The sequence below is a fragment of the Hyperolius riggenbachi genome, chromosome 2 (assembly GCF_040937935.1).
Source record: "Hyperolius riggenbachi isolate aHypRig1 chromosome 2, aHypRig1.pri, whole genome shotgun sequence".
Lineage (NCBI taxonomy): Eukaryota > Metazoa > Chordata > Amphibia > Anura > Hyperoliidae > Hyperolius > Hyperolius riggenbachi.
The window spans coordinates 114545674-114556680 of record NC_090647.1 but is presented as its reverse complement, the minus strand read 5'-3'; the positions used below and the strand labels follow the sequence as shown (position 1 = coordinate 114556680).

At 40.2% G+C, this 11007-nt stretch overlaps 1 protein-coding gene across 1 annotated transcript; it reads right to left on the bottom strand.

Moving 5' to 3' along the window:
• Positions 1 to 527: 527 nt before the first annotated feature.
• On the bottom strand, positions 528 to 8254 carry LOC137545710 (keratin, type II cytoskeletal 5-like). Its single transcript, XM_068267244.1, has 9 exons — positions 7646 to 8254; positions 7315 to 7529; positions 6491 to 6551; positions 5646 to 5741; positions 4218 to 4382; positions 3167 to 3292; positions 2678 to 2898; positions 1381 to 1415; positions 528 to 1288 (listed from the first exon to the last, which is right to left on the bottom strand). The coding sequence occupies exons 1-9, from the start codon at positions 8192 to 8194 to the stop codon at positions 960 to 962; spliced, it is 1797 nt and encodes a 598-aa protein (XP_068123345.1). The 5' UTR covers positions 8195 to 8254; the 3' UTR covers positions 528 to 959.
• Between the last annotated feature and the right edge of the window lie 2753 nt (positions 8255 to 11007).

The following is an 11007-nucleotide window of genomic DNA, read 5'->3' as shown; positions in this document are numbered from 1 at the left end:
ACAGAGGGGCCCAGGAGAACATAATGAATGGAATGGTATGCTTTTTATTGTAAGAATTTTAGAGTACTTATTATCTTTACATTTTCACTATAGGGGTCATTTATATGTAAAAATGGTGACTTATATTGTGATTGTTGACCATTTCTACTGTGCACACTGCTGGCACAATTACTTTAAATAAAAAGGCTGATTTTTTTAACAAGGTGCAGAGGAGACTTTGGCAAGAGCTACCCAGAACAATCAGTCAGTATCTTGTTATTATTTCACAGTTGAAACTTGACTGGTTGCTCTGGGTTTTTTGCTTTTCATTTTAAACAGTTTTGATAAATCATCCTTACAGTCTTCTAATTATTTTTACAGGCCTCTCTGGGAGCTGTTATAGCTTTTGTCTGTGCTGCTGTTTCAGCTCATTCCACAAGCTCATTATCGAGTTTCACATTGGTATTGTGTAAATGTATCAACATATAAAATCAGTAACATTATATAATTGTATAATTTTTAATGAATAAAATAAATCATGAATCCCATTTTTTAAATGATCGCAGTTTATTGCAAAGTAAACAAGACATGTTTGAAGTATTTGACAAAGCGACAGTTGAATTGAACATTTTGTTTGCCAGAAGCGAAACACATGACAGACACAGGCAGGAGTACAGAATATTGCTTTGGTATCCTAATGTCACAATTACTTTTTTACAGTAACTTTATGGGGGTCAGTGCTTTGGTATCTTTTGTATACTGTACATGAACATGATTGGTTAAGAATAACCTCATGTAGAGAATGCAGGGAGCCTGGGCAAAAACAAACTAAGAGAATACCTGGGAATAATTGAAGCCCCCTGACTAACCTCAATACTGTAATATCTTCAAATTAAATGTGGATGTCACTCACTGTTGATGGTTAAAGTGGTATTAAGGTATAAAGGAATAGCTTTTCACGTGGCAGTGAGCAAGGGATTTTAATGCTTCCTGGAACTTGTGGAACTTGTTTTTGAGATAATTTTCACACTTGAGCTGGTGCCACTTCCGGATCCAAATCTTCCACTGTTAGAACTGAAGCTTCCTCCACCGATACCCCCACCTAAGCTGCTTCCACCGCCCATTCCGTATCCACTGCTTCCTCCTCCATGGCCGAACCCACTGCTTCCTCCACCCATTCCATATCCACCGCCGAATCCACTTCCACTACCGTATCCACTTCCACTACCGTATCCACCTCCACTACTGAATCCACTTCCAGAACCGTAACCAGAAGCACTACTGCCTCCGTAGGATGAGCTGACAACAGCTAAAAGAAAAATGTTCCATTAGTAAACTTGTACTGTTACATATGCAACATACAGAGACATCTTCACAACTGAATATGAAAAATAGACTTACAGATGTTCACTTGTCCTACACCTTCTCCTGACAATCTGTGGATAAAAGCAAAATGAATACAAGCTTTAATAACTCCTAATGAATATATCATTATATTTGTCTCTCAATGAAAATATATGACTATGGGATCTTGTACTGCTGTCTTCAAGGCCAGATTTGTACGTTTGCCACCCCTGGGCCGAGTATGTTGGGGCTCCCCTTCCATGTGCAACTGTCCCCCTTGGGCTGTAGCCACCCAAGTCCACCCAAGGAGAGAGAGAAAGAGAGAGAGAGAGAGAAAGAAAGAAAGAAAGAAAGAAAGAAAGAAAGAAAGAAAGAAAGAAAGAAAGAAAGAAAGAAAGAAAGAAAGAAAGAAAGAAAGAAAGAAAGATAGATAGATAGGAAGGAAGAATCCCACCTTTGCAATACATTTTTATCTAAACGGCTACACTTTGGAACCAAGCCTTTTGTCCTATAGTCATACTGCCCACCACCACAGAGATCACATAGAGTGACTGGGGGAAAACAAAAGCCCTGGAAATACTTTTACCCTTCCCATTTACCCAGATTTGAAATATAGCAATCTGAAGTTCAGATCCTAGAGTCTATTTTTAGTTCCTCAAAATTCTAGATGATTGATGCCAATTGTAAATGACTAAACAAGATAGTGAATTACATGATGCAGTCTTGTGCCAGTATGAGCTGAAAGACCATCATTATTATGGTCTATATATCTGATTTGCATTAGGTAATTTTACAGCTCATTATGCATTATCCATCTCCTGTTTTCCAAAAAGTCCATTACTTACGGTACCCTCTGAAGCTAACTCACTACTGTCACTGCCCTGTTTTGCAGTCCATGATGAGCTGGGTTTTATTTAGGTGTGATGGTGAAAAACTCTGTTCACTTCAAACATTTATGCATCTCAGATAAGACACTTGGGTCCCTGGCCAGGATACTATCAGCATGAGGTATGTATGCTCTCACCATGTTTCCCTTTGGGTACATCAGTTCAGTCCCATATCCCAAAAACGTATGTGGGTAGTGGCAGTGGAATTAGCTTTCCCTAAAATGGCTCTAGATGGTGATAAGGACATTGGAGTGGAAACCCCTTTAACCAATATTGGAAGATATGAACTGCTTAATGTTCTCTGAAAAAGGGCTTCATAATAAGTCAGCAATATGTGAATGTTAAGTAATAAAGATAACAATGGTACTTATTTCCGTTTCTACCATAGCCAAGGAGTTTGTTTTCCCTATTGAAAGGCCAGTTTAAGTTCTTTTTTATCCAACATTGTTAATTTTGGACTTTCTTACCGGCTCTCCTCTCCTTCCAGGAGTTTTCTGTAGGTGGCAATTTCAATATCAAGGGCAAGTTTGACGTTCATCAGTTCCTGGTACTCTCTCAGTTGGCGAGCCATGTCCTGCTTGGCCTTCTGCAGAGCATCCTCCAGCTCGATCAGTTTTTGTTTGGCATCCTTTACTGCAAGCTCACCACGTTCCTCAGCCTCAGCAATTTGACTCTGCAGCTTGGCGCACTATTTTAATAAATGACACATAATTAATATTTTGCCTCACCACATTTGCAGTAAATAGATCTTTTAACACCCTAGGTATACTACAAAACACATCTGCCAGGAACACAGTGCTCAACTAAGTCATTTTACAAAAGTTTTGTAAATTCCTTAATACCCGTTTCCTGGCAGATATTTGATGCAGAGACAATGTGACACTGTAATAATCAGGCTTAAGAGGAAAGCATTCTTTCCTGCGTTTATTGTTAATCCCTGAAGCCATAACAGTTACCTGTTTCTTCACGTTGTCAATTTCAGAGCGCAGTCTGTTTATCATACGGTTCAGCTCAGAGATTTCAGTTTTTGTGTTCCTTAGATCATCACCATGTCTTCCAGCAGAGACTTGGAGCTCCTCATACTACATGAAAAAAAAACAGGAGTATGTAAACCTATACAGTGGAGAAAATTAGGCACAAGGATTGACCTAGTGGTCAGAGGCATATCTACAAATCATGGGCACACCATAAACCTTGCTGGCGCCACCCCATCATTCACACTACTTTCCCTGTGATGACCCCCATGGTCAGGAGACCCACCTGCAATGAATCATCCAACAAGTGGGGACACCCCCCTCCACCTGCCCCCATAACAGTGCAGGGCTATGACTCCCCCACCCATAACAAATGTGGCCTCCATGACATCTGCTCTGGAGGGGCTGGCCCCTGTATCAGAAGATATGATGATATAAAGCTGAGGCCCCCACAACCCGGGGCCCCCTACCATTGAAGATGCTTCTCCTGCCACAGTTACACTTCTGTTAGTGGCATATTAGACAACTACACCACAGTGGGGTCTAACTCCAACAATGCAATGCACCAAATGGAAATAAAGCAGGGAAAGTACCAAAGAAGACCTCTTATAAAGAGGTTTGCTTCAGCAGCTATGAAAAATTATAATTCTAGAATCATGTACAGGCATTGTGATTCTAGACTATGAAATGAACTATGTATAGGCATCTAGTTACTTAGATAGTGGCTTAGTTACAGTTGATGTTGATTTCATCTGTATCAAATATGTTTGTTTTTCTTCTAGATGGAGTTTGTAGGCTTTTGCTATGATCAGGTTTGCAGTGTATACATCATACAGGTAAAAATATATCTGTGCTGTGTGGACTTAACCGAATTACAGTGTTCATGATCCCCTACAGAAAAGAACCGCAGAACCAGTCTTTCCACAACTATTTTGAAACACACAATGCTTGTAATATAATATGATCCCTGATGCCATATGTCTTAAAATCACAACATGAAACCTCATATCTGGCATCTTAACAAGTTACTCACTTTAGTTTGATACCAAGACTCGGCTTCTTGTCGGCTTCTGCTGGCGATTTCTTCATATTGAGCTTTGACTTCTGCAATGATGCCATCCAGGTCCAATGCTCTGTTGTTGTCCATGGATAAGACTACCTGGGTGTCTGAGATTTGTGCTTGCATTTGGTTAATTTCCTAAATAGAAGATATTCTGGTTATAGATAATGCATAACACTGACAGAAGAGCAGATTAACAGTTATCTTGCAAGTTAAATATTGCATGGCACAGCCAATGGTTTTAAGTTTTTTTTCTTGGTCTAGACAGTGGATGCCTTCAGGTCTGTAATAACTGGCTTAAGATGTGATTGTGTTTTCTGTCTAACAACCATTTTGGTTTTTTTTTTCCCCGTACCTACATTGAAGGGAGACATAGATTAGATGTTGGGTGGAAAACACAGATAGTTCTTTACTTATGTTCTTCGTAAGTGAGATGCTTAGTGGTATTGGTTCCTTATTGGGTTCCCAAATGTAGATTTTTTTTGCATAAGCATTGTATGTGCTTTGCTATAATAATTGTCAGGCTTTAGAATTATCTGCCAAGGAGGTTCTGGCGGCCATCAATGTAACAGAAATGGCATCTCCAGTTATAAATAGTAGGATTCACCAGTGGGATGACTAACCCATAACTGACTAAATCTGGTTGCCATTATGGAGTAAGTAAGGATGCCCCAAGGACATTGTCCGAATAAATTGCTGACATGGTAGGGTGATGCTTTGTGATTTTCTGAATCACCAGTAGTAGCACAAGGACAGATTTTTTAATTGGATTAATTTGGTTGACTTTTTGTGTAAACTAAAATACCACTTTAACTGTATTGTGGTCTTCAAATAAGAAATATTTTAGACACTATTTTTTCCTTCAATTTAGCCTTTCAATGACTCAAATTCCATGAACTAAACTCAGATTTGTGAAGCAAGAGAGGATTTTTTTGGGTTGCTTTTCACATGTCAAAGTAATTATGATGTACTTAGAGGCAGGGATTGTGGCAACTATGTTCAACTGACAAACTCCCTTTCTTTTTTCACACAGTTTCTTATTAGGTCTAATAAAGTAAGGCAGAGATATGTGTTAGCTGATTTAAATATAGGAGAGCATTGTCTACCTCCACCCACCTCTCTCCATGCTAACCATCATGAAATTAGACAATGGCAGAATGTTTTGATTTGGGTATTGCTGCCAGATATTTTCTTTCTCTTTGCCTATCTCAGGCATGAGGAAGTAAAAGGTGTATTTTTAATCACCATGTTTTTTTATATGTCATGCAAACTAAATTTTGCATTTCCTTAATTGCCATTTTTTCCTATGTACACAAGATCAGAACCCTTTGTTTATTAATAATGCATAACTTAAACAATCAAACTGAGTACATTATGCAGCTCATAGTGGGCTATACTTACTGCTTCATACAGGGCCCTCAGGAAGTTGATCTCATCAGTCAGAGCATCCACCTTGGCTTCCAGCTCTGTTTTGTTCATGTAAGCAGCATCCACATCCTAAAGTAACACACATGTCATGATGAATAAGAGACACAATATACAATAACATTTGTTTTCTCTAAAGACTCAAAGTGCATATATATGTCTCAATCAATACATATTGTCTCAATCGTATCGATCAATACATAGTCACAAGTGTCAGTCAATAGTCAAGTGTTTACTATATAAATACCAGACTAAAAAGGTGGCCTTTCAGTTTGAACTGAAAATGCTTCCAGGTATGGAGAAGTCCTGATTGGGTGTGGCAGGGAGTTCCAAAGTGTAGGGGCAGCATGACATAAGGATCTATCTCCAAAGGTCTTGAGATGGACTCTGGGGGTGGCCAAGTTATTAGAGCCTTTTGATTTGAGGTTGGGAGAGGTGTGATGCAGTTTCAACAAATCCTTCAGGTATCCAGGGCCCAAATTGTGCAAAGATTTGAATGTCAATAAGCCAATGGACATGGAAGTCTTATGAAACATCCTGTGACATATTGAGCAACAATATGCATTCTAAATGATCACTTTAGCTTTCATTAGCTTGACTGCTGCTAACTACTAGAGCATCTATCACACAAAAAAAGTTTTTTTTTCTAAAAACAAATTTTCATGGAAAAAAGGGAACATTTACAAAAACATTTTTACAATAATGTCAATACTGCTAAAATGTCCATATTTATTATTGTACTGATTATTATGTATGTGCATGCTTGCTCTACATATACTGTATAGAGCATACACTGTAATTTCTCTGTTTTCTCAAATCACCTTTTTAAGCACCACAAATTCATTCTCTGCTGCTGTTCTCTTGTTGATTTCTTCTTCATATCTGTATTAAAAAAAAAAAAAAAAAAAAAAAAAAAAAAAATGACTGGTTGACTCTCATTTCAGTGATTAGCAGATTTATGATCACATTGGTCTTAGGTAATAACCTGACTGATATTATTAGTATGTATCATTCAGTCAGCTGACGTGTGCACTTCCTGTCCTCTCACAGTTTACACATCAGAGATGGCATTAAGTTCAAGGTGTGCGTAAAGCACCTTGACTATCATGAGTACAATAAACATTGTGCAAGACTGCTCAGTTTCCTTGCTTAAGAATATTCAGGTTTTGTGCCTGTGACTGGCATCCTCAATCCAATTCATTCCTCTACTTGTTTAATTCATTGTAGCATTGAACTAATAGCATATCATTGCTAGAACAAGCTAGAAATACACATTTTTACAAGACAGTTCAATTTTTTGCAGTCTATTTCATATATGGAACGTTTTTTGGGGGGATGTTAGCTAACAGTAAAAATACAATGGTCATTATTCAATTCCGTTTTTCTTATAGGTTTTCTCCCAGGAGATAGTCTCACACCTGATTAATAAAATGCCTTTTAAACCCCCTGCAAGCATGTACAGTACTTTTTCACCTACTTATTGGTACCTTTTCAATGGCAGAGTGCTGAAAAGTTATTTTAAACAGAAGATGAAAATGTATCTCCTAGGAGAAAACTTGGGAGAAAAACTCAATTGTATAAGGGGCTTATGTCTATTATACTGTATAGAGTAATTGCTTTGGCATTAAAAGTCATTTTCACTTACTTGGTCTTGAAATCCTCAACACAGTCCTGCATCTGTCTAAGTTCTGCATCCAAACGAGACTTATCATTGAGATAGGAGTCTAGCTGCCTCCGAAGTCCATTAATGTAGGTTTCAAAGAGAGGTTCAACGTTACTCTTAACTGTTCTGACACCTTGCTCTTGCAAGAGGTTCCATTTGGTCTCTAGTACTTTGTTCTGTTGCTCTAAGAATCGCACCTACAGGGCAGCAGAAATCAAATAGATAGAATGTATAAGATATACAAACGGGGATGGGTAGATTGTGTAGTCTATAACATTAAACAGAATTCCATATATGATTAAATATATATTACCTTGTCAATAAAAGAAGCAAATTTGTTGTTGAGGGTTTTGATCTGCTCTCTCTCTTCAGTACGGACCCTCTGGATGTTTGGATCAATTTCTAGATTCAGTGGAGCTAGAAGGCTCTGGTTAATTGTGACTTCTTGGATCCCTCCTGGTGGACACACTGGAAATCCAGCTCCACCACCAAATCCTGAACCAGCACCATATCCTTGGCCAGCGCCAAATCCTTGGCCAGCACCATATCCGGATCCTGCTCCTCCACCAACTCCAAAGCCTACTCCTCCACCGATTCCATAACCTGATCCTGCACCACCAGCTCCATAACCTGCTCCACCACCATATCCATAACGGGACTGGGACCCTACTGAAATTCTTCTGCTATTTCCTACATTTTGCAGACTTCTGCTGCCAAAGCCCCCAAAACTGACGCGGCCAGTACCTAGACCTCCGCTGGAACGAACAGTTGAGCTGTAGCTGCTGGTTCGGTTTCCCCCAGCTGGAACAGCAGAGGCAGCGCTGAAGGTTTTCTTGAATGTGGTTTGGCGTGAGACAGACATGGTCCTGTTAGAAGAGTGATGCTGCTGAGGATGAGCAGAGTAGAAGGCAGAGTGAAATGCTCTGTGATGAAACTCCCCCTTTTATCTGTCTCAGTATGTGGGTTTGGTCCAGGGACATGTATGTATCATCTTACCTCAGTGATGGGTTTGGCATGCCCTGCAGCAATCTAAACACTGAACTCATCTGATTATTGCACACCTCTATTATACATGCTGTAAAAATGTGCAATAGCTTGTATTATGTGGGAAAGCCTTCATCTTAAGACTAGCGACTGTTACATGCTTTCTTTTGTATAAGAAATGTTTTAAACCTTTGCCTTCTAGCTGTTAACCCATGAAAACTAATAAACAGGTAAGAAAATAAGATGGTGGTGTAGATGGATAGATAGATAGATAGATAGATACAGATAGAGAGAGAGAGAGAGAGAGAGGGGGGGGGGGATGTGATAGATAGATAGACAATAATCTGATAGATAACTGGATGGATGGATGGATGGATGGATGGATAGACAGATAGATAGATAGATAGATAGATAATACTCTGATAGATAGATAGTTGGCTGGCTGGATAGATAGATAGATAGATAAATAGATAGATAGATAGATAGATAATATTGTGATTGATAGCTAGAGAGATAGATAGATAGATAGATAGATAGATAGATAGATAGATAGATAGATTCTATAGATAATAGATAGGCAGACAATACTTTCATTGATAGCTGTATAGAGTGATAGATAGATAGATAGATAGATAGATAGATAGATAGATAGATAGATAGATAGATAGATAGATAGATAGGTTGATAATTTTGCGATTGATAGCTAGATAGAGACAAATAGAGAGAGAGATAGACAATACTCTGATAGATAGCCAGAAGAATAGATAGATTTATAGACAGATAGATAGATAGATAGATAGATAGATAGTCTTTATAACTTTAGTGTTTGATTGTTACATAGGGTGGAACTAAATTTCCATCAGTCGCTTCAGTAGTTATAAAGTGAGTATAGGGCTATCTTCTATACATATTTTAAGAAAATTATATACATATTACTATCTTAAAAAAAGTGAAATTGCTAACGGACATATTAAAGTGTGCAGGAGAGTGTGTATGTAATTTCTCCCCTCATACCCCCACCCAGGGAGAGGCTGATATATTCAGCATTTGTCAGTCGCAGGTCCATTGTATGTGCATGCAGCAGACTGCAGACGCTGGGATGACTAAATCGCACAATATCACCTCCCTGTTTTGTGGTTAGAAAAATATTTTTTTACAAACAGGTAGAGTATGTCTCAGCAGCGCTTGCTGGCATCTCTTAGCAGGGCATGGAGTCTGTCACATATGATGCAATAAAGAGACAAAGGATCGTCTGTTCTTTACTGTAAGAGAAAAATCACTTGTAGACTTAAAATAAACAATGATGTAATAAAAACAGCTTCATATATTGTGCATTGCTTGGGTTGCTAAGGGCTCTATGTATAAGAGTGTGTGAAACCAACACATTATTGCTAGTTATAGCAGATCTTTCACATTGGAATCTGTCTGACTAATTTTGCTAATACAACCAGTTTTTATATGTGTTTTTTCTTTTTTTCATTTTATTGTTTACATCGGATTTAAAACATTTTTTTTTTTTACTGTTGAACAGAGTCAATTAATCCAAAACGGATCATTTAGGTTTTGGGGAAGCATTCAATCATCTTCAGCTGTACAAGTGTACCTTACTGCCCATGTTGCCTTAAATTACAAAGATAAGGCACAAAAGCAGTGATGTTTTTGTATTGGTCAGAAGTTTTGATTCAAGATGATACCATTTATTGGCTAACTTAAAAATATTTCGCTGTGCAGCCTTCTTCAGAATTCAATCCTGCCTGCTTACAAAATGTTGGAACAGACAGCTATGTACCGTATATTTCGGACTATAAGACGCACTTTTTCTCCCCCAAAAGTGGGGAGAAAAAGTCACTGCGTCTTATAGTCCGAATGTACGGATTTGTGTCCCCCAAAAGCAGATGCAGGACATAACGGGAGCTCTCACCTATCCAGCCGCGGGCTCCGAGTCCTGCATTCTGCTTTGTCCAGTGATTGGATCCAGCTGTCATCACGGCTTCTCTTGCTGAAGAGCGGCACACCCCCAGAATCCTGCGCTCGTCGGTGCACCCCGTCTGCAGCCGCTCCACCACCGCTGTCACACACTGCCGGAAACCCAGGCTGATGTTCCTTGCCTGCATGGATGCCCCCCCTGGAAATCTGCGCTCGCCGCTGCACCCCATCTACAGCCACCCGACTACTGTTTTCTCCACAGGCCGATGTTCTTGCCTGCAGGGATGATGGGCGCCATGCCCCCGGAAACCTACGCTCACCGGTGCACCTTCGGAGAATCCTTCCCTTCCTGGTGCACCCCGTCTGCAGCCGCCCGACCACCGCTATCACCACACTGCCGGACCCGGGCTGATGTTCCTGGCTTGCGTAACACCCCCGGAATCCTGCGCTCACCGGTGCACCCAGGGAATCCTTCCCTTCCTGGTGCACCCCATCTGCAGCCGCCCGACCACCCTTGTCACCACACTGCCGAACCCGGGCCGATGTTCCTGGCGTCACACCCCCGGAATCCTGAGCTCGTGAGCGCACGAAGTTTGCAGCCGCTCCACCACCTCTGACGCTGGAGACCTGGGCCGATGCTCCTGGCCTGCAGGGCTGATGAGTGGCACACCCCCAGAATCCTGCTCTCGCTGGCGCTGAAGCTGCTCCATGCCCGCCAAAGACCCGGACCGTTATTTCTGCTGGGCTGACTCTTACCCACAAACT

What these genes read in the sequence shown, in the direction of transcription:
- LOC137545710 (XM_068267244.1), bottom strand. Translation starts at nt 8,194, where the DNA reads ATGTCTGTCTCACGCCAAACCACATTCAAGAAAACCTTCAGCGCTGCC. An exon ending in GTTGAGGATTTCAAGACCAA is followed by an intron (nt 6,552 to 7,314) that starts GTAAGTGAAAAT and finishes TTTTTAATACAG; the next exon opens with ATATGAAGAAGAAATCAACA. An exon ending in AATTTGTGGTGCTTAAAAAG is followed by an intron (nt 5,742 to 6,490) that starts GTGATTTGAGAA and finishes GTGTTACTTTAG; the next exon opens with GATGTGGATGCTGCTTACAT.